Source organism: Equus quagga, chromosome 9 (genome assembly GCF_021613505.1).
Source record: "Equus quagga isolate Etosha38 chromosome 9, UCLA_HA_Equagga_1.0, whole genome shotgun sequence".
Classification (NCBI taxonomy): Eukaryota; Metazoa; Chordata; class Mammalia; order Perissodactyla; family Equidae; genus Equus; species Equus quagga.
Window position 1 is genome coordinate 27,466,468 of NC_060275.1, and position 24,388 is coordinate 27,490,855.

The window sequence follows — 24,388 nt, forward strand, 5'->3', positions numbered from 1 at the left end:
TAAACTGTGCATTGGATCTTTTAGTGTCAGTTTTTTCTCCTTTTGTAATATTACTGTATTCTCTCATTTTTATTTTACACAACTGAAAATATGTCAGGAACTTAGAATTTCAAGTACATTAAAAAATATTTCTTTAATGTGTCTCATCATGGAAATGCTTATTCATTGAAGACAATTTTAAAAACAAAAAGGATTTTTTTTAAATAGCTAATTTTAAAGTTAGAAAGTGTTTTCTGATAGTTCTAATGTGCATTTTTTGATTACTCTTTTATTCCAAAAGAGGACTTAAGACTGCCTTTTGTGTTGCTAGGAAACAAAGTTTCATAAGTTGGGAGGAAAGGGCATGAAGTGGGGTGGACTCTGAGGGCTAGGATGAGGGGGAAAGCAGGACCGAAACAGGACAGTTCGTAGGGAGAAGGATTTGGCAGGAAAAAGAGTTATGTGTGTGTGGTGTGAGGAGGAGGAGGCATTTTAAGTCTTTGATGTGGGAATTACTGTTATTCAACAATACTAGGAAACTGAGCTGTAAGCATACAGTCTTGGAAGGCATCTACCCAATAATTATTTGGAAGGATGTTGATGAAAATGTTTAGTGGCATTCACTTGTGGAGGTGTTTGGGCTTATTTTTGCTTTCATCTTTATTCATTTAGATTTGAGTATTTTTACAAAGTAGAATATCAAAAGTGGATTACACCTGTTTGCTTTATTTATTTATTTTGTGAGAAAGATTGGCCCTGAGCTAATACCTGTTACCACTCCTCCTCCTTTTGCTTGAGGAGGATTGTTCCTTAGCTAACGTCTGTGCCTCTTCCTCTGTCTTGTATGTGGGATGCTGGCACAGCATGGCTTGATGAGTGATGTAGGTCTGCTCCCGGGATCCAAACCCATGAACCCTGGGCCGTCAAAGTGAAGCGTGCTGAACTTAACCACTGTGCCACTGGGCCAGCCCCATTTCTTCCTGTTGAGACCTTTGAGACAAGGGTGGTTAACCTGGCAAAGCTTAGCTTTGCTAATTTTATTAGCTTCCAAATAGTGTTTGATGATGTGTATCATTCTTATTTTGTGTTCTTTGAGTATATGAAGGCATTTTATTTTAGTCTTAGAATTTCGTTATTAAAAATTGAGGGTACCAACACTTAAGTGTTTGATACTTGTTAGCTTATTGAAGGGAGATGGTGAAGGGCCTTTAACCCTTTAATCTTTCCTCTCTCCCTTGTGGTAATTACGAAGTTCCTTTTAGATATGTGTCTGCATTATCTTGAACTGCTTAAAACTGCCCTGCAATAGAATTGTTAAACTGTTGGTGATCATTTAAACATATTTTTCCTCCTTGAAATGGTAAAATTGTATGAATGTTTTTATTTTACATGGAGCTTATTCAGCTATTCAGATGCCTCCTGAATATAAACATTTTGCTCATAAGATATTTTGGAAATGACACATTAGAGTCTTATTTATTTTCAGGGTGTGTTTTGCTTCAGTTTTGTGCAGTATCTGTATTTGAATTTAGTTTTCTGCTTCAAACACTTGGAATTTACTGGTTCAAAATCCCTGGAGAAATATACTTTTTATGTAGAATTCAAGCTAGACCGAGTCCTGAACCATATCACCATATTTTGCACTGCAGAACCTAGTATAAGGTGTAAGCCTGTATTACTTTGTAACCCAAAATCTAGTGTGTGTGTGTGTGTGTGTGTGTGTGTGTGTGTGTGTGTGTGTCTGTTGTGTACTCTTTAATCATCTCCTAGGTATACCCATCCATGATGGCCATTAGTTTAGAAAAAAATTATAGGTACATGTCTTTGAAGCATACTGATTCAGAACTGAGGCATCTTTGAATTATATTTTTGGCTCTTGCCCCAGAAAATATACATAGGGGAATGAGCCAGATATGTAAATAACAGCTAAGAAAATATGCCCGGAGAGCTTGATTGTATTACAAGTAGGCTTTAAGGATTCACCTCTAAGATTTGGATCAGAACCTGAATCATAAGCCCTCAATATTCAATATTGCTTTTTATAATAATGTTATATAACTTTTGTGTTTGTTATTCGGAGTGATTCTTTGGTTATCTTTAGTAGCTAGGAGGGAAGGTGGTGAGATTAAATTGCAACTGCACTTGATTTTTTCTAAACTTTTGTAGAAACGCCACCTCCTGGATATATCAGTGAAGATGGAGAAACAAGTGATCAACAGTTGAACCAAAGTATGGATACAGGTAAAAATTAAGTTTCAGAACTCCTCAATAATTAGATATATGATTTTTGCCTTGTTTGAAACTCAAAAGAGTTATTCATAACTCTTAAATTTAGAGAAGTTGGGACTATTTCAAAAAAAGAATGTTTTGTCTTGATTTAATCATACTTGAACCATCCAAGGGAGGGCCCTATTGTCAGCAAAAAATTAATATATGTTATTCTAAAGAAAATTGTTAGAATTTTCTCTTGTGAGAATAAATGAAAATTTAAGAACATTCAGATACTTTTGAAGTATTCTGTGTATCTGTTTAAAGTTTTAGTTACCCTTTGAATAAATGTCTGGTGAAAGACCGTAATTAGCTCAATAAGACGTTTTCAGAGGAATTTGGAGTGAGGGATGAGGATCAGCTTTTCAGTGCTCCTTTAACTTAGTAGTGAGCTCTGAACTGTAGTAGATTGTTTACACAAAATACCTTATACCTGACCTAATTCAATTAATTTCTAATACTTAGCTGTCAACTCCAGACACAATGGAGAACAGGTCTTAACGTAAAATAAATGTTACACACATCAAAGCTTTAAAACAGTTATGTAATAAAATATATAACTCACCCAGACTAATAGGTGACCAGTGAAATAGCTGTGATATCATTGTAATTGTCTGTTTTGACCTATTCCACCCTGTCTGTCTCTTAAGGGTAGGACACCTTAATATCACAAACTGACAGATACCGTCAGCTTTTCTACACAGTTTATATACTAAAGCATTCTGCAGTTATGATAGTCTAAACTATTTTTAAATGAATTAACATTGGCAGGGGTGAGGGACCAGCTTTTACAGTAATTCTGTTTAAATTTGTCCATTATTTGGACTCCCAGGTAAAGTAGCTTCTACTATAGCTAATCACACTTAGAGCTGTTCAGAGTAGTAGATTACCAAGAAAGATAGACACTCTAATGGTCGTTGGAAATAACATATTGTACATCTTGATACAAATGTCTTACTCAAATGATATTTGGCTTTCTAAATATATCTTCCTAACACACCTGTATGTCAAAGAACTGTATTCCTGAACCAACCATGTTCCTTTTTGCCCCATGATGGACAACTGCTACTGTGATCTTTAAAAGTGGGTGCCGTGAAAAGATACTCAACATCATGACTGATCAGGGAAATGCAAATCAAAACCACAATGACATACCACTTCATACCCACTAGAATGGCTATAATCAAAAAAGAAGGTAACAAGTGTTGATGAGGGATGTGGAGAAGTTGGAGTCTTCGTATGTTGTTGGTAGGAATGTAAAATGGTTCGGTTATTTTGGAAAGTTTGCTGTTCCTCAAAAAGTTAAATATAGAATAACAGTATGACCCAGCAATTTCACTCCTAGGTATATACCCAAGAAAATTGAAAATATGTTCACATTAAACTTGTATGCAAATGTTCACATAGGCATTATTCTTAATAGTGCAAAAGTGGAAACAACCCAATTGTCCATCAAATGATGGATGGATAAATTAAACGACTTGTATCCATACATTGTAGTAGTATTCAACTTTGTAAAGGAATGAAGTACTAATACATGCTGCAACATGGATGAACCTCAAAAGCATTATATTAAGTGAGAGAAGCCAGACACAAGAGGCCAGAAGAATTCTAATTAGTGCACAATTGCCCATTCAATCACAGAGCTGGAACATAGGAGCAATAAGATAAATATAATCACTGGTTATGAAAATGGGTCAAAATTGGAAAGGGGAGAATAAGGTGAATCAACTAAAATGAAAATGTTTTGGGGTTAGCTTTGAACCTAACCCAATATTTCCAATTTTGTTTCAGTGAGGAAATGTCTCTGACTTTTTCAAAATGATACATTTAAAATTATTTTCTGTAATGGCAATGTGTGTATTTGATTCATGAGTGTTAGAAGTTGGTTTAACTACCAGTCTTCACCCGCTGTCAGTTCCTGTCTCAGTGCTGTGGCTGGGACATCGCAGATGAGGTGCATCCGACTGACGCAGGGCCCCGATTTAGAACAAAATTGACCTCTCTTTAAACTCTGGTCCGTACCTTCCCTGAGGGCAAGGACATAATTAAATTAATCTTTCAAGCTCTGTTGGGATAGGAGTTAATATTTTTTTAAAGAGTAACCAGAGGACAAATTAAGCAGAATAAAGAATTGTATGAAAAGTACCTGTTATTTTTTGCTTTTCTTTTTTTTTAATTAATTTTTCTGGTCAAGCCTCCATTCCTCCTTTAAAGTCTTATGGACATTAGCGGTCAACCTGGAACATCACAAGAAATCTAAAAGTTTGATTTAAGTTCTAATTTTTTCTTCTTGTAAGCAATCATTTTGTGCCCCCCTGGACAATATTTACATACCCCACTTAGGAGACAGCTTCTCTAACCAAATGCATATAGTCAAGGCAGCATGGTCACACTCTGAGCTAAACACCTGAGTTTGAATTGTTTCTCTACCTTGTCCTAGCTAGGTGACCTAGGCACACAATTTCCTTATCTGTAAATTAGGGATAATAAGAGTACCTAACTTATGTGGTTATTAACAGAGTTAATATTTTTACAGCAATAAAAATGTTCCTAACTCGTAGTAAGTACTATATAAGTGTATTTAAAGAAAATATAAAAGGAGGAATTAACCGTTAAGAAAACGGAAGAGGGGCTGGCCTGGTGGCATAGCAGTTAAGTCTGCGTGCTCTGCTTTGGCGGCTGGGGTTCGTTGGTTTGGATCCTGGGCGTGGACCTACGCACCACTTATCAAACCATGCTGTGGCAGGTATCCCATATATAAAATAGAAGAAGATGGGCACAGATGTTAGCTCAGGGCCAGTCTTCCTCAGCAAAAAGAGGAGGATTAGTGGCAGATGTTAGCTCAGGGCTAATCTTCAAAAAAAAAAAAAAAAGAAAAAGGAAGAAAGTTGATTGCACAAAAGTTAGGAGGAAAATGAGGTATTGAGATTCAAAACAGAAGCAATTTACCTTCCCTTCGTGATTAGGATATTCTCAATAAAATAGGAAAGTAAGTTTATTTGTCAAGAATGGACAGTCAGGTTTGACAACTTTAGGATAGTCGTCTTATTGGCTATGCCATCTCTCTGCCATGTCTTATAATTTTTAGTGTAGGCATATAGCATGTCTGTCATTAGATTGTTCTTCACTATTTTAACCTTTTTAGTGCTATTATGAATGTTATTTTTCAATTTTACTTTTCAGTTTTTTGTTCCTGGGATATACAATAAAACTTGATTTTTGTGTATTCATCTTTTTTCTGCAACTTTACTAAATCGCTTTTTGGTTCTAGTGTTCTGTAGATTCCTGAGATTTTCTAGATACATAACCTTGTTGTCTGTTAAATAAAGACGCTTTTCCTTTTTCCCAATCTTGATGCCTTTTTCACTTTTTCTGTCCTGACTAAAACCTGCGGTAAAATGTTGAATAGAAATAGTAAGGATGTACATTTTTGCATTGCTGCTGATCATAGAGGGAATGCTTTTAATAATTCCCCCGATAAGTAGGATGTTAACTATGGATTTTTTATAGATTTTTCTTTATCAGGTTGAGGATGTTCTTTTCTGTTCCTAGTGTTGTCAGTGTTTTTAATGAATGACTGTGGAATTTTGTCCAGTGCTTTTTCTGCATCTGTTGAAAGGATCATATAATTTTACTCCTTTATGGGGTGAATTTCACTAAGTGATTTTTCTAATGACAAACCTTCACCTTATTTGGTTGTGATAAATTAACCTTTTAAATATTTATGACTTGATTTGCTAATCTTTTTTTTAAGGATTTTTACATCTATGTTTACAAGGGATGTTGGTCTTCAGTTTTCTTTTCTTATAATGTTTTTCTGTAGTTTCGATATCAGAGTAATACTGGACTCTTAAGTATATTGGAAAGGGTTCTCCTGTTTTCTGAAACACTTTGCATAAGGTTGGTATTAATTCTTCCTTAAATACTTGATAGCTTCTACCAGAGAAAACATCTCTTACAGGGAAGAGTTTTTAAAATTGAACAGTATTTAGATTTTCAATTTTCTGTGTTGGTTTGGTAACTTGTGTCTTACAAGAAATTTGTTCATTTCACATAAGTGATAGGTTTTATTGCTATAAATTTATTTCTAATTTGTTATCCTCTTAATGTCTGCAAGATCTGTAATGTCCCATTTTTTAAATAATGTTGGTAATTTGACTTTTCCCTCTTTTATTCTTGATAAGTCTTGCAAGGTTTTTGTTATTTTCAAAGAACCAATTTTTGGCTTTTCTATTTGTCTCTTTACCATTTCGTTTATTTCTGTTTATTATTATTTAAATATCTTCTCATTCCTCTTGCAATTTCTTCGATCCATGATTATTTAGAAGTTTGGTTTTTAAGAAGTGTGGAGATTTTCTAGATACTTTATTGATTTCTAACTTAATTTCATTGTTGTCCAAAATATTCTTTGTATGATTTCAGTCCTTTGAATTACTAAAAGTTATTTTATGCCACAACTTTGCTTATTTTGATTCGAGTCCCATGTATAGTTGAAAAGAATGCGTCTTCTGCAGTAGTAGTGTTCTCTCACTATCATTTAGGTCAGGGTAATTGATGGTGATGTTCAAATCTCCTTAATCCTTTCTGATTTTCCCTTTAGTCCTATTAGTTTTTGCTTCATGTATTTTGAATTTCTGTTTTTAAGTGGCACACATTTGAAATTATATCCTTCCAATGAATTGATCCCTATTATAAAATGTCTCATATAACATCACCATATCGTCTTATTTCAGTGGTTGCGTGGTTTATTTTTTATTCTTTTACTTTCAAGCTATCTGCATCTTTATGTTTAAAATGTATCTTTCATGGACAGCATTTGGTGTCTTACTTAATCTTAATTTGGTGTCTTTTACTTGGAAAATTTAATCCATTTATATTTAATGAAATTATTGGTATCATTGGGTTTGGGTTACCATTTTGCTTTTTCTTTTCTATCTGTCTCATCTGGTTTTTGTTCCTCTGTTCCTGATTTCCTGCCTTCTTTTAGATTAGTCAAATCTATTTATATTTGAATCCATTCTGTTTATTCTCTTGACGTTTTAGCACTATCACTTGGTATTGTTTTCTTGGTAAATTATAGTATTTTACAACTTGATGTGAGATGTAAGAACTTTACAACACTATAATTCCACTCACCTACCTCTGTTGTTTGTGCTACTGTTATCATATATTTTACTTATAAGTATGTACAAACCCCAAAGTACAGTGTTATTTGCCCTAGACTTTAGGTTGTTTTTTAAAAAAATTTTAAAGATTAAAAAGTAATCTTTTGTTATTTACCATCTCTGCTGTTTGTTCTTTTCCTGTAGACATTTGTCTAGTTTTTTTTAGCACCATTTGTTGAAGAAACTTTTCTTTCTCCATTGATTTACCTCAGCTCCTTTGTTGAAAATCAAGTGATAATATATATTTGGGTCCAACTTTTGGTCTGCTAAGCCAATATGATAAGTTCATTTCAGATAATCTATTTTGCAGTTTTAAAATTTTCATTTTAAAGTTTTTGTCTGATAATTTCAGTCTGGTTCATAGATAGATCTGCTTCTTTTGACTTGTATCTCTTGATTATGGGTCAGTTTTCCTGCTTTTTTGCATGTCTCATGGTTTTTTAATTGGATGCTGGGTATTGTGTATAAAGTAATAGTAGAGAGTATACAGATAATATTTTCTTTTGGAAAGACTCACCCTTTTTTCTCTCTGGTTGCTGAGTTCAGTAGCTGATCTCTTCCATATAATTAGGAGTTGAGTTGGATGGGTGGTCTTTTGATCCTTTAGTTAATATCAGATAACCTCTGGTTTGAAGGAGGGACAGCTCCCTACCTTTCAGGTATGACTGTGACAAGGCTGCAGGATCTCTCACTGCTTTCCAGCTTTGCCCCAAACCTCCTGTGCTGCCATGTACTCAACTAAAGACGTGTGGGTTAGAATTGACTGATGAAGAGGACTGCCTCTGTGCTTGGGCTTCTCAGACTTCAGTTGCCTGTGTGTGGCCACTGGAGGTTTTGTTGCTTTCTCCTTTGGTGAGCCCAATCCTACGTGCGTCTGTGTCCTAACTTGACATGCTCCCAACAAGGAAAGTGGTTACCACTTTCTGCTTACATAGGGAGAGCTCATCCCTCTCTGTAAACTAGTTCACTTAGACTTAAATAGGCCTGCAGCTTTTTGGTAACTTTAAAGAAAACCATGATTTTTTTAGTGTTTCTGATATTTATTGTTATTTTAGGAGCAAGGGTTTTTCCCAGTCTTCTACATGCTAACCATAACAGGAACCCTGTAGAAGTTATTAGTAAAAACAAAAGTAACTTTATTCTTATTATGAACAGAATTCATGCTCATAGGAAATTTGGAAATGCATAGAACATAATAAAGAAACACGAGAAAAAATGTGTATTTTTTTAAGGTGGAATTGACATAATATATCTTTTTTTTTTTGCTTCATCTTAGATTTATCATTAGTCTGTGTCAAATAAAAAATAAAACAGTATTTTACAAATAAAATTGGGATACATTTTGAATTATGTAACAAATGGATCTTCATTATAAAAAAATTAAAAAGTATTTAGGTAAAACAAGAAAATTTAAACATTACATGTAATTACGTCATCTAGCAATGACTACACTTTTAATTTTTAAAAGTTTCGCATTTACAAAAGAAATAAAAACACAACCCTATAATGAACAGCATGGAAAAATAGCTAGAAAGTGACAGGAATTTGCACCTAGGATATCAGATTCTAGAACTCCTGTTCTGGACTAGACTTCCTCTGGCTGGTTTCAGATGACATGGGGAGAAATGCATGCTTTTGAGATAAACACTGTTGAGGGAGGACCTGATTGGTGATTACGTCGGGATAAGATTGAAGGAGTAACCCAGGATGATTCCCAGTTTTCTGAAAAGTTTGTGAAAGTGATTGATGTGTATTCAGTAAATTAGGTTTTGGTTTCGTTTTTCTTTTTTCTTTTTGGTGAGGAAGATTGGCCCTGAACTAACATCTGTTGCCAGTCGTCTTCTATTTTATATGTGGGCCACTGCACGGTGTGTAGGTCCATGCCTGGGATCCAAACCCACAAACCCCGGGCCGCTGAAGCAGAGCGTGCAGACTTAACCACGCTGCCACAGGGCTTGCCCCAAATTACATTTTTTTTTTTTTTTTAAAGATTTTTATTTTTTCCTTTTTCTCCCCAAAGCCCCCCGGTACATAGTTGTGTATTCTTCGTTGTGGGTTCTTCTAGTTGTGGCATGTGGGACGCTGCCTCAGCGTGGTCTGATGAGCAGTGCCATGTCCGTGCCCAGGATTCGAACCAACGAAACACTGGGCTGCCTGCAGCGGAGCGCGCGAACTTAACCACTCGGCCACGGGGCCAGCCCCCCCAAATTACATTTTTTAAAGGATATGTTTCAGGCCTTTTTTGATATAAGAACAAAATAGTAGATAATATTAGTTCTTCAGGACTTTTCTCTGTATTATGAAAGCAAAAATAAATAAAGTGAAGGAATTTTAGAGCCTGTAACTTTCTTGTCCTTTTGTATATGCATTTTGAAAGAATGTCTTTTTTCTTTTAATTGAATGATATTAATTTATGGTTGGTTAATACACTGAAACTTATAAAGTAATATATTCCTTTCTGTTAATTTTGCTCAAGAAATTCAAACTGGGGCCAACCACATGGCCGAGTGGTTAAGTTTGTGTGCTCTGCTTTGGTGGCCTAGTGTTTTGTTAGTGTTTGCATCCTGGGCATGGACATGGCACCACTCATCGAGCCAGACTGAGGCGGCATCCCATATGCCACAACTAGAAGAACCCACAACTAAAAATATACAACTATGTACTGGGGGGCTTTGGGGAGAAAAAGGGAAAATTAAAAAAATTCTTAAAAAAATAATTTCATAAAAAAAGGAATTCAAACTAATTTTAATACCCCTCAAAAAAATTATAAATACTAAACAAGTAACTGATCTTATACCAAAATGGATCCCATTTGGAGCAAACATTTAAATGTAAAAAATGAAACCCTACAATTTCTAGTATGTGACATTGAAGAATTTTTAAAATAATCTCAGCAAGAAATATGTAAGATATAAAACCTTAGGAGAAAAAGTTCATAAATTTGAATAAATAAAGTTTAAAATGTTACCACTACACACCTGTTAGAACGGCCAAAATCTAAACACTGGCAACAGCAGATGCTGGCGAGGGTGTGGAGCAACAGGACATCTCTCATTCATTGCTGGAGGGAACGCAAAATGCCGTGGCCGCTTTGGAAGGCAAACTGACAGCTGCTTACAAAACTAATCGTACTCTTACCATATGATCCAGCAGTCACACTCCTTGGTGTTTGCCCAAAAGAGTTGAAAACTTTTGTCCACACAGAAACCTGCACTTTATTCAGTTGCCAAAACTTGGAAGCAACTAAGAAGTCCTTCAGTACATGAATGAGCAAACAAACTGTGGTACATCCAGACAATAGAATGTTATTCAGTGCTATAAAGAAATGAGTCCCCAAGTCATGACAATACATGGAGGAACCTTCAATGCATATTACAAGTGAAAGAAGCCATTCTGAAAAGGCTGTATACTTTATGATTCCAACTATGTGACGTGCTGGAACCGGAGACACTAAAGAGCCTAGTGGTTGCTGGGGGTTAGAAGGGAGGGAGGGATGAAATAGGCAGAGCATAGGGGATTTTTAGGGTGGTGGAACTATTCTGTATGATACTACAACGGTGGAAACGTCATTGTACGTTTGTTGAAACCCATAGAATGTATAACACCAAGAGTGATCCCTTGTGTAAACTCTGAGCTTTGGGTGATGATGATGTATCAGTGTAGGTTCCTCGACTGCAGGGAATGTACCACTGTGGCACAGGATGCTGATGGCAGGGGAGCTTGCACATGTGCATGGGTAGTGTACTTGGGTATGTGGGAACTCTTTGTACTTGCTGTTCAATTTTGCTGTGAACCTAAAAATGCTCTTAAAAAGTATGTCTATTTTAAAAGTTTTTTTTTTTTTTTTTTTGAGGAAGATTAGCCCTCAGCTATCGTCCACTGCCAATCATCTTCTTTTTGCTGAGGAAGGCTGGTCCTGAGCTAACATCCATGCTCATCTTCCTCCATTTTATATGTGGGACGCCTGCCCTAGCATGGCTTGATAAGCAGTGCATAGATCTGCACCTGGGATCCGAACCAGTGAACCTCAGGTCACTGAAGTGGAGTGTATAAACTTAACCGCTGCGCCACTGGGCTGGCCCTTGAAAAGATTTTTTAAGGTCACCTTGAAAGATACACCAAAAGAAACCAAAAAACTTGGGGAAATATTTGCAAGTGTATGACAAGTTTGAGAAGTGATTTGTAAATTTAAAACAACTTACTACAAATCAAGAAGAAAAAGACAGTAGTTAATAGGAAAATGGATACAAAGAACATGAAAACGCTATTTACAATAAAAAAAAAAATTTTTAAAGAAGAATTGCCCCTTTTAAACCTATCAGATTGGCGAGTGTCAAAAGGTAGTGCCACCGTCTGAAGAAACACTTACTCATAAATTGTTGGTAGTACTAAACATTTTGGGAAGTTACTCTGGCACTTAGAAAAACTTAACACTCATTCCCTTTGATCTAACATTTCCTTGGTGAAAACTGTATCCTACAGATATATGTGAGCTTGTATGCGAAGATACATGCACAGGGATTTCTCTAGACGTTTTAGCTGCAAGTAATAGAAACCACGGGATTCGAACCAGTTTAAATAGTGAAGATATTTATTCTCATAACTGAAAGTCCCAGACTTTAGTAACAGGGTGTATATATGAGTAACTAATTGGTTAATTATCAGTTAATCTGCCTCTGTTTTAAAAAATGTTTCTAAAACTTCTCTTAGCTAATAAATTGTTAGCTTAATTTAACTTTTAAAATTATATATGATTATAGGGGCCGGCCCGGTGGCACAGCACTTAAGTTCACATCTTCAGCTTTGGCATCCTGGGGTTCGCCAGTTCAGATCCCGGGTGCAGACATGGCACCGCTTGGCAAGCCATGCTGTGGTAGGCGTCCCACATATAAAGTAGAGGAAGATGGGCATGGATGTTAGCTCAGGGCCAGTCTTCCTCAGCAAAAAGAGGAGGATTGGCAGCAGATGTTAATTCAGGGCTAAGCTTCCTCAAAAAATAAAAAATAAATAATATATGATTATAATGAACCTTTGTTTTTGTAATCTATAATTCTAACTTTTATCACATCTGACTGAACTCCTGATAGTCTAAATTAATGAACTGTGACTCTATTGGTCACTTCTGATAAGTATTAATGGAGGAATAAACAGTTGAGAGAGCTGAAAAATTGGGCAGTTTCCTCCATTTCTGATGGTGGCTTTGTTTATTTTATATCAGCTTCAGGAAACAGCAGTGAGTTTTAGTTCATTGTTCTAAATATATTTTGACCTTTCTTAGTTGTACCTGTTGTGACTTTCCAACAGATTTTTTCAAACTGAGAACCAAAAAAAGAACATAAGAACTTAATTTAGTTATGGAAGACTGTTCCATCTTGTAAAATATAATTATCGCCTGCTCTCTATTTTTGATTCATCTTTTTATCTGAGGGTTGCCATTTCACCTGTGTTGCCTGGTATTTTATGTCTTGGTTATAACGGTGTGGGGAGGAAAGAGGCGCCCTACCACTTATCTTCTCAATTAGATTTAGCCTCCTTACCTAAAACTGGAAGAAATGAATAATTTTCTAAGAAAATATGATTTACTGAAACTGACTTCAGAAAATAGAGCTATCTTAACAGTCAACTTTCATAGAAGAAATAGAGAAATGTCTTAGAGTAAACCCTGTAACATAATTAACTGCAAACAATTTCACACAGGAATTCTAACAAAGTTTTAAAGAATGTGTTATAGGGCTACTAAACTGTTACAAAGCATAGAAAAGACATAAAGCTTCTAGATTGTCTTTATGAGGCAGCATAACATTGCACTCATGACACAAATCTACAGACCAGTATTACCTAGATTATTGATGCAAAAATGCTAAATAAGGAATTTTATCACTTATCCTCAAAGCCAAGCCTCATACTCAATGGGAAAACACTAGAAGTATTCCCTTAAAGTTAAGAGTAAGACAAGAATATCCACTGTCACCACTGTTTTATCAAAGTGTGACACACCAGAATGCTTGATAAATTAAATCAAAGTTTTTCTTTAAAAAAACAAAGTTTTTTTAATATTGCTTAATAAAAATTAGGATGAAGAATCGTAAGACAGATGATCAAATATTTGTAACCCATGCCATGAAAGGACTGATATCCCTAATACTTACAGAGCCTTCTGTACACCAGTGAGAAAAATGATCAACACCACAGTAGAAAAATGAGCAAAAGAACAAACTATTTACGGAAAGGAAATATAAACAAGTATAATACTGCTCAATGTCATTTATAAGAGAAATACAAGTTAAAACAAAACTTTGTTAAGACCATATTCTCACCTATGAACAAAAATGTGAACATCCCCTCACCATTATGTTTTTACTGGGAATGTAAACTGGTACAACCTCTATAGATGACAGTTGTGGCAAAATCTATCAAAATTACAGATGCACAGCCCTTTGGCCTGGCAGTTTCTCTTTTCAGAGTCTATCCTTTCAGATATGATTGAAAGTATGCAAAATTTGCAAGATTAGTCATTGCAATCTTGGTTCTTAAAGCAAAAGATTGAAAATAGTCTGAGTATCCATCAATATTGGCTCATAATAGAGTCATCACTCAGTATCCGGGTAGGGATTGGTTCCAGGACCCCCTGCAGATGCTCAAGTCCCTTATATAAAGAGGCATTATGTGATGAATACAGTCAGCCCTCCATACGATATATACCATAATGTAACGATACACAGCTACTAGTAAATAATAAGGAAACAGCATCTCTGATAGGATAAGAAATAGAAAAGCAAAGTTCAGAATTATGTTACCGTTTATAAAAAGCAGGGGGCACAGAAGAGAATATATTTGCTTGTATGGTTTGTAGGATATTTCCAGAAAGGTACAGAAAGAACTAGCAACATTGAGTGACTTTGAAAAGGGGAACCGGGTGGCTGGAAGCCAGGACTGCTTATACTCTTTGTACCTTTTATATACTGAAGCCTCCAAAATTAAACCTACATTAAGGCAGTTGTATATTTTGAATTCTTGGGATGTAAATTATCTGTGTATTGTTTGTGATGATTACAACCAGATAGAACCAATTTTATTATTATTTGTTTAGAAGTTCTGGAAATACTTCTACATCTATTTTAAAATTGAATCCTTTTGTTTCAGGATCTCCAGCAGAACTATCTCCTACTACTCTTTCCCCTGTTAATCATAGTTTGGGTAAGTTACGAATACTTTTACCCCACCGTTTTTATACTGTATAACTTAATTAAATGTCCTCTCTGGTCATTATTTTTCATAGAGATGAGGAAGGGATCCCAATGCGTAATTGAATGATAGTTCGAATTAGTGCTTTTTAAAAATGATATTGATTACGTGCCTCAGTATTACTAACACTCTTTTCCACTGGCCCATGAGTGTACAAAACTAATAAATCTTCCCATTTGTGGAAACCATAGTCTTTACTCATGGAAATTTTTATGAGCTATTATGGCTAGATTTTTATGGGTATATCTATTTTATATTTTGTAGTAGCAATTATTAATATAAGAAGTGTGTATATAAAAGTATATATGCACACATATATCACAAACATGTGCACGTGGTATAGGGAATATATATGTGTGTGTGAGAGCTAATGTGTGTATGTGTACGTATACATATGTTGTGTATCTATACATTTATTCTTGGCCTTCATTTTACCTCGATATTTCATAATTTCTCTTCAGTTTCTACACATTGAAACTTTATTCTATAAAATTGTCAATTTTTTAAATGATATTTCTTCTGATGAATTTTAATCAAAATCGTACAAGTCAAATACATGTGATGCTGGTTTTCCCATGAAATACATAGATTCTTTTGATTCCACATTCTGTTTCCACTTGCATATTCTTTGTGTTTTATTACTTTGTTTCTTGTGTATGTGTGGGTTTTCTATTTTTGTAACTAGGGTAACTCACTGAGAATCTCATGTTAAAGTAGACAAATGTTAAAGATATGTCATATTTTGTATTCTGTTATGACAGTTTTTCTTCTTGTGGCTTTTGACTGATTAATCTTTGCTCCAGCTTTCCTCCACTTCTTCCTACCAAAAACTAGCTTTATTATGCAAGTTGATTTACTTTGCTTGTGGTGGTTTTATATCTGAACAGGAATTAAGATAAAATTAATAGAACAAATGATCCACCATAGAGTCTGAAAAGGATGTTTGAAGACTGGATGACTTAACGAGATAGGGGAGATCTGAAGCATTGAAGATCTGGTGTGATCTCTGGAAGCTGGAGCTCGTGATGTAGATGTTAAGTCTACTTCCTGAGCTGTTGCCAGTGTAGGCTGGCATAGAGCATGTGAAGATGATGATATTCAGTCTATTCTTGGCTTGAATTGTTCACATAACATTTCTTGCTTTTATGGGTTTGGTTTTTTCCCCCAGATTTGCAGCCAGTTACTTACTCAGAACCTGCATTTTGGTGTTCAATAGCATATTATGAATTAAACCAGAGGGTCGGAGAGACCTTCCATGCATCACAGCCCTCACTCACTGTAGACGGCTTCACAGATCCATCAAATTCAGAGAGGTTCTGCTTAGGTTTACTCTCCAACGTCAACCGAAATGCTACGGTAGAAATGACAAGAAGACATATAGGTATGTTGTTTTTCCTTGTGTAAAAAACCCGTGCCACATACTCATAATGTGAGCGCTGTGTGGTTTACCACATCAAGAGACGGCGTGCAACACGCCTGTCTTCTCTCCTGAGGTTTAAGTGCACAACTTCACTCCTTTTGCTAGATCCTGGTCATCCTTCATCTGCAAATTCTTATCTTCAGCTTCTCTTTAGTTGGCACCCTTGGTACTGGCAAGTCCTTCAGTAGATATATGTTAAAGTTACTTTACTTTGCTGAGTCTCTACCAGTCATAAAATTGTCATGTTCAGATTCTAAGATTATAATTTTAACAAGTCATGAATTTTTTTCAGTTTGTTTATATCTCCTAGTCCCCCCGCCTTCAGTGAGTTCATATATTAAGTCAAATCTACTCACTATTAATCGGAAGCAAGATATCTAAAACAAGAACTAACATTTAATATAGTTCAAAAAATAATTCAGGGGATCTGAAAATTTAGTGGTCCCAGACACCCTTTTGGCAAATTTGTGAGGTCAAAACCATTTTCATAGTGGTACTAAGAGGCTGTTTGCCTTTTTCACTCTTGTTCTGTCGTGAGTATACTGTGAAGTATTCCCCAGGCTACGTGGCATATGATTTTGCAAGAGATTAAATGTAGAATCTGATGAGAATCCAGCTCTCTTTTGTTAAGCCAGACGTTAAAGAGATTTTTTTAAAAGAGACAGGTTTTTATTTTATTTTTTATTTTATTATTATTATTATTATTTTTTTGAGGAAGATTAGCCCTGAGCTAACATTTGGCGTCAGTCCTCCTCTTTTTGCTGAGGGAGACTGGCCCTGAGCTAACATCCGTGCCCATCTTCCTCTACTTTTTTTTTTTAGATTTTTCTTATTTTTTCCTTTTTCTCCCCAAAGCCCCCTGGTACATAGTTGTATATTCTTAGTTGTGGGTCCTTCTAGTTGTGGCATGTGGGACCTGCCTCAGCCTGGTTTGATGAGCAGTGCCATGTCCGCGCCCAGGATTCGAACCAACGAAACACTGGGCTGCCTGCAGCGGAGCGCGCGAACTTAACCACTGAGCCATGGGGCCAGCCCCCATCTTCCTCTACTTTAAATGTAGGATGCCTACCACAGCATGGGTTAACAAGCCATGTGTAGGTCCACACCTGGGATCCGAACTGGCGAACCCTGGGCCACCGAAGTGGAATGTGTGAACTTAACTGCTGTGCCACTGGGCCTGCCCCAAAGAGATTTTTTTTTTTTTTTACAGCACCTGGAGGCCTCCTGCATTTCTTGCCACCTGGCCCCCTCCGTCTTCACAGTCAGCAGTGGAGAATCTTTTGTGTTCAATCCCTCACACTCTGACACCAGGGACAGCCCATCCCTGTTAAGGGATATCACCTGATTAAGTCAGGCACACCAAAGATAATCTCCTTTCTTGAGGTCAGCTGATTTGAGACCTTAACTACACCTGAAAAATCCTTTAGCAGCACCTAGATTAGTGTTTGAATAATAGAGAAAATGTGTGTATACCACAGGTGAGAATCTTAGGTGCTATCTTAGAACTCTACCTTTCACAGTTTTTTATTTTTTAAATGCTTCTATCTAATATTTTGTGGGTATTTGATCTGTCAAATTCTGGAAGCAGTTTATTAAAATCTCCCAAAATAGTTATTTCTTACTTAATTCTGTTTATATATCTAGGAATTTGGTTGCCACCATAACATATAGGTTAAAAGGGGAAAAATGACTCTAACAGGTTGATAATTTTTATTACCTTTTTTCTTAACCTTAGTGGGATCTTTAAGGAAATACTGTTTATTATAATGAAGGCGTATTTATTCCAAACATTAGTTAATTTCTTCAAAATAATTCAATTTCTTACTTTAAAATAGGATATAATTTGTATGAAATTCTTTACTATGCACATCCTTTTCTACATTGAATACTTTTGATAAACATGTATTATTTTTACAAATCAATAAAATCATTGTTAAAAAAAATACTTGGAAAAGTCTATAGTAGTCTGTCTCAGAATTATACTTGAGAAAAGAATAGCTATGAAAAAGGTCATCAAAATACCTTGTGTCGTTTTAGTATTCCTCTAAGAAGACTCTTCCAAAGTCATACTGAAATAGTAAATGTTATAAAACTAATCCCGTATGTGTTTTGTTTTAGGGAGAGGAGTGCGCTTATATTACATCGGTGGGGAAGTGTTTGCTGAGTGCCTAAGTGATAGTGCAATCTTTGTGCAGAGCCCCAACTGTAATCAGAGATATGGTTGGCACCCGGCAACCGTGTGTAAAATCCCACCAGGTATGTAAGTAAACCTATCAGCTTGCTGAGTCCTTCTAGTTGCTGTTAATTTTAGGAATTAAGAGATGATTTGCGTGCTCATATTCTAATATCTGTAACCCTTTTGGAATTATTTTCTTTTAATGTTACTCTTTTTACACAATTTTTTTTTTTTACTTTTTCAATCTTAGGCTGTAATCTGAAGATCTTCAACAACCAGGAATTTGCTGCTCTTCTGGCTCAGTCTGTTAATCAGGGTTTTGAAGCCGTGTACCAGCTAACTAGAATGTGCACCATAAGAATGAGTTTTGTGAAAGGGTGGGGAGCAGAATACCGGTATGAAATACACATTCAGTTCTTCAATTTCCACAGTGTAATTCTTTTCTCTTCCATTCTTTGCGTCTTCTGGAGTTCACGTGTCTGTTTTCATTGAGGTTATGGAGTCAGCAGATCTTTATGTAAAATAACAAAAGAAAGTTGGAGGCCTCTAGATTCAAAGCTTGCAAATTCCTGTGCTGGTGTTATAGAAGATAGAAATAAAACATGTACAGAGCGTTAAATACTATAAAAAGGGTATATTTAAAGAGCTCTGTCAGTTCATGGAAAGAGAGACATTTCCACTGAGGCTTGGAGAAGGTTTCTGGTCGAGGTGGCATGTGATCTATGTTCTAAAAGATGCATAGGATTTTGGTAGTCATAGGTACAAGGAGTTGGAAAATTATGATCCTGGCAATAGAATATAGTTCAGTTTAACTGGAGTAGAGAAAGTAAAGAAGAGTAAGGCTGGACAAATAAGTTGAGACCACTTGAGGATAGGATTAAGAGGTGGAACTTTATTCAATATTAAAAGGGGAAGGGAGGTGCCAGGCACTGTGCTGTGTCTTAAGTGCAGTATCTCATGCCTTTCAACATGGCTAAGAATTACTGTTTCTGTTATTATCCTTCCTTTATAAGGTTGCAATCTCTGTAGGTAAAAAGAAAAAAAAATGGTTCAAACTAATACTTATTTGGAAATAAGCTTAGAAAAGATTTGATAATTTGCCCAAGGACACGCTTTGAGTGGTGGAGACAGGCCTTGAGAAAGCTCTCCTTGACTGTTAAACTCTTCTCTAAGAATAGTGTAATCATCACGTAATTGAGTTTTGCAAAAGCTAATTTGTTGTCAGGGGATAAGACAGATTAGGCTATTGCTAAATTAAACAGTAGATTGGATTCCACATCAAAGAAAGGGAAGACTTCTTCAGCATATTAAAGGATAGAGCTGTAAGTAAAATACTTAGTCTTTCTCTTTCTTACTCTTATTGCTTACTCTCTGAATGCTTCCTTAAGGAGATACTCATATAGTATAGTAATAGCACTTCTGTTTTATCTAGCAATTTGGCCCTTCTTCAGAATTTATTTCATTTCATTTGGACTTGATTCCTTAAACAAGTTTTGTGAGGTATATGACTTTTGAGATGGTGAGATTTGAGGTGTACTGGTTGAATACTTTTGTAAAACTATATTGTGTGTGAGGGGCCAGCCCCATGGCCGAGTGGTTAAGTTTGTGTGCTCTGCTTTGGCAGCCCATGGTTTCACCAGTTCAGATCCTGGGCGCAGACATGGCACCGCTCATCAAGCCGTGCTGAGGCGGCGTCCCACATGCCACAACTAGAAAGACCCACAACTAAAAATACACAACTATGTACTGGGGGGCTTTGGGAGAAAAAGGAAAAATTTTATAAAATCTTAAAAAAAAATATATATATATATGTATATAAAATGTGTGATGTATTTATATCCTAGAATGAAGATTTGTCACTATTTTGTCTAAGTTTTAATAGTAGAATAATTTATTTTCTGACTTTGCTATAGTTCTTTTGTTTTAATCCTTTCCCTTTTGAGATGTGATATCTTTAAAGAATGCTGGGTTCCTTTTTTTCCTTTGAACTTGAACTGACCTGAGTTGATACTAAAGTTAGATTCCAGTGGTACTATCTGATACTGAGTTTTTAGGTCAGACATTTTTTTTTTTCTTCAAAAGATTAGAATGTTGCAGAACATGTTAGAAATTCAGTGGAATTAAATATGAACTGCACGGGACAGGGAGAATTCCAGTGTAGGTCTCCTGCTAAGAACAGTTTTAATTGGCCGAGAGATGCTGCCCTTCGTTCATTGTGGCCTCTGCCGTTCTTTAACCCAGACATAATTTAAAATCTATAATTGTGAGACGCAGTAATATACAGTGTGTTTTTATAGGTATGGAGTCATGTACATTACTTTGGGTAACAAAATAGTTTCCTTTAATATTGACAGATCAGAATAGCATCAGATACCCATATACTTGGGAACTGTGGGTAGTTACCAAGAACCTTTTATTCTAATGACACTGGAGCTGAGGAGGTAGAGCTAATGGTTGGATTTCTAAAACTGTTTTCCAGTTTCTGTAATGCCAGCTTGATTACCAGAATAAAAATCAGGGAATGTAAGCAGGAAATATAAGTTATAAAGAATTCATATTTAATTGAGAAATGTCTGAGTTAAGTGAATCAGTACTAGAGTGACGAAAAAGGTAGGGAGGTGGCCTCACGTATGTTTCAGTGCCCAAATAAGTGTAGTAACAGCCTTCTTAAACCCATATCTCTTCAGTGACCTGGATTAGGAATGATTCCTGAAGGTTAAACTAATCTAGTAATAAATGATCTGATGGAAAACAAACTGGGAAATAACCAGAATTCAGCACACGGGAAAATCAAAATTAAAAGAGGTCTTGGCAAAATTACTGCAGAAGGCTTGATCTCAAGGGGAGAGAGAAGGTGGGCGAAACTTTATGTGAAGAACAGAACAACAAAAAGGACAGGGAAAGATGAGAAGGGGGTCAGTCTTGCCTACCCCTCATGGATAGTGTGAGTCAGTTGTGAAGAGTGCTGGTACAATTTTAAGCTGCATAAACCAAAATATAGTATCTAAATCAACATAAGGCAGTGAGTCTGTACAGATCAGATTGGGGACTGATGTGTTCCGTTCCATGTGTCATGTTGTTGGAATGATCACATAGCAAAATGTCTTCTTGTGTGTCCCCGACCCTAAGGCAAGGATTCAAGAGTAAGGAATTTATTCAGGAAATGGAGGAAACACTGCTAAGGAAGGAGGAAGTAGGAAAGTGAGGTAGGGGAGGGAAGGCAGCCAATGCCATTATTCAGCCATCTACTATAGTGGGTGGGTCACCAGACCTTATTCCCTTAGGAAAACTTTGGGAAATAGTAAAGAACATACAGAATTAGCCCACCCAGAGGGAAAGGAAACTGGGCATTTAAATGCCAATTGCTGTGTCATTGGTTGAGGGCTGCTCCTGGGGATGTTAATTTCCTGGCACTGCTAATCTACTCTACATGTGGACAGAGGAGAGAGGATCTCAGGCACAGGAATGTGGATACATGCCATTGGAAATTTGCTAGAGAACACTGAAAAATCTGAAGGGCACAGACACCGTCTGCTCCAGAAAACCACAACCTTTGAAATACGGTTGTAAATTGTATCGAGCTTGTGTCTTTTGGAGGTGAAGAGTTGATAATGGCCTTTTCTCCTTTTTGAAGGGCTGTCACATTAAAGAAGCAAGCCAACTTACTGACTTATATAGTAAATAAGACAGAGCTAAAAATCAGTACGTGGAAGTGACAGGATGTCACTGAAGAATTTGTAATGCCCAGACGGTAGCCCATTTTGTTGAAGTACTGGAGGTGTTTCCTATTAAAAGCCTGCATGATGCTGTTTCTTATTAAAAGTCATTCATTGGCTTTGTCAGGGAACAGTTGAACTCCAGCTCTTAACGTCTGTGTTAAGCTTGGGTCAGAATTCTGTTTTGTTTTGGTATACTTTAAATTTGAACCCTATTCCATTTGGGCTTCATTTAGTATTTGAGTATCTTCTGTGGTTTTTTAGTAATTAGGGTGACTGTATATTCCGGTTTACTTGGGCTAGTCCTGATTTATCTCTCTTGCCCTGGAATGATTAATAATAGTGGCTACCTTCTCTTAAAGGTGTCCCATTTTGGATGGTAAATAATAAAGTCACCCTACTGATTTTGAGGGGGAAAGAATGTTTTTATAAATCTCTTTAAAAGAAAAAAAAGTTATCAGAAGTACTTTGTTAGACTTTTGAGGATTAAACAGTTTTCAGAATAATAAATATCCAAACTTAATACTTGTTTAGAACAATTTAGGTTTTAGTACGTACAACCTTTTAATTTATCTAAATTCTTATTTTATGTAGCTAAACGTAGGTATTGTTCTTTTACTTCCATAATTATTTTCTCGTATTCTTTTAAACAGAAGGCAGACGGTAACAAGCACTCCTTGCTGGATTGAACTGCATCTGAATGGACCCCTACAGTGGTTGGACAAAGTATTAACTCAGATGGGATCCCCATCAGTGCGTTGCTCAAGCATGTCATAAAGCTTCGTCACCAATCAAGTCCCATCAAAAGACTTAATGTAACAACTCTTCTGTCATAGTATTTGTGTGTGGTCCCCATGGACTTTTGACTATCGGAAAATTCAAGAGAGAAAACAGCACTTGAGGTCTCATCAATTAAAGCACCTTGTGGAGTCGGTTTCCTATATTCGAATATTAGATGGGAAAATTAGTGTCTAGAAATACCCTCCCATAAAGGAGGAAGAGAAGATTTTAAAGACTTACTGATGTCTTGTTGGGCATAAAACTGAGTGTCCCAAAGGTTTATTAATAACAGTAGTAGTTATGTGTACAGGTAATGTATCATGATCCAGTATCACAGTATTGTGCTGTTTATATACACTTTTAGTTTGCATCAATTAGGTGTGTGTGTGCTGCTTCTTGATTTAGGTAAGCCTTTATAAAGTTACAGTACCTAATCTGTTATTCCCACTTCTCCGTTATTTTTGTGTGTCTTTTTTAATATATAATATATATCAAGATTTTCAAATTATCATTTAGAAGCAGATTTCCCTTGTAGAAAACTAATTTTTCTGCCTTTTACCAAAAATAAACTCTTGGGGGAAGAAAAGTGGATTAACTTTTGAAATCCTTGACCTTAATGTGTTCAGTGGGTCTTAAACATTCATTCTTTTTGTGTTTGTTTATTTACTGCTAAATCTCATTATAAGGAAACCTTGCCAAAAGAAAATCTTTCCAAACAACTTCATTCCCACTTTTGTCCTGATACCACAACAGCATAGCATGGCAGCCATCACCGCAGTGGTTGCGCTGATACTGCCAGCACCAGTTAATTCTGGGTACAGTAAGAATTCATAGGGAGTATGCCCCTTTGTCTTACACCAACTTTCAACGGATAATAATTGACTTGTGTGACCTAGCAGTCTATTGATTTATCCTTACACCTCATAAAAAAAAATCCACAGGTGGCACTATAATTATTTTCAGGGATATGCTACAATTGTTGCAGTGTATTTATCCTTTTTTAAACCCCAGTCTATAGATATAAACACTCTTTTTTAAAAGGTATTTTAAGATATTGCAGTGGCAGACCTTGTGCTCTTTGATTTGAGTAGTTTCATTTGATTTAGTTACCAGATTGTATTATGAAATGGACCTTTTATAAATGTAATTGCTTCTGCAAAATACCTAGAAAAGTGATGCTGAGGTATGATCAGCAAATAACGACCATCTGTTTTTAAAGTATGTAGTATTCAATTTATAAAATCTGTGATTTTACATGATTACAAATTCAGAATTTTAAAAATTGGGGGAGAAGCAGTTGCAAGTTTTTTAGCTTATAGTTACCTACATTCTGAGCTCTTCTTAACTAATCCTGAATATGCAATTGACCATTATAACCAGCCGTATTTTATGCTCTGCAGTGAAAACGGATTCCAGAAGCTCTGTTGATAGTCCATTCTGCAGCAAATAATCCTTAGGTCTAATGTTGACTCATTGCAGTTTAAACATTTCTTATTTGCATCTCAGTAGAAGTTGAAAATAACCACTCCTGGTCCCCTTCTAGTAAAAATTTTCATATTTTTGAAGATCGATAATCTTTAGTACTTGTTCTTTGAAACCATATTCACCTGTCTCTACAAATGTCATTTTTAGTACT

General features: G+C 36.0%; 1 protein-coding gene across 4 annotated transcripts in view; it reads left to right on the forward strand.

Moving 5' to 3' along the window:
- Nucleotides 1-23,343, forward strand: part of SMAD2 (SMAD family member 2) — a 79,645-nt gene extending 56,302 nt beyond the window's left edge. For 3 of the 4 annotated variants that reach the window (XM_046671228.1, XM_046671224.1, XM_046671225.1), the window contains 6 exons: nt 2,146-2,220; nt 14,559-14,612; nt 15,829-16,041; nt 18,199-18,336; nt 18,507-18,651; nt 22,626-23,343. In XM_046671228.1, the coding sequence (XP_046527184.1) occupies nt 2,146-2,220; nt 14,559-14,612; nt 15,829-16,041; nt 18,199-18,336; nt 18,507-18,651; nt 22,626-22,749 (749 nt within the window). In that variant the 3' untranslated portion in view covers nt 22,750-23,343. The remainder of the gene's footprint in view (nt 1-2,145; nt 2,221-14,558; nt 14,613-15,828; nt 16,042-18,198; nt 18,337-18,506; nt 18,652-22,625) is intronic. The other variant, XM_046671227.1, reaches the window with a different exon arrangement.
- The last annotated feature ends 1,045 nt before the right edge of the window (nt 23,344-24,388 follow it).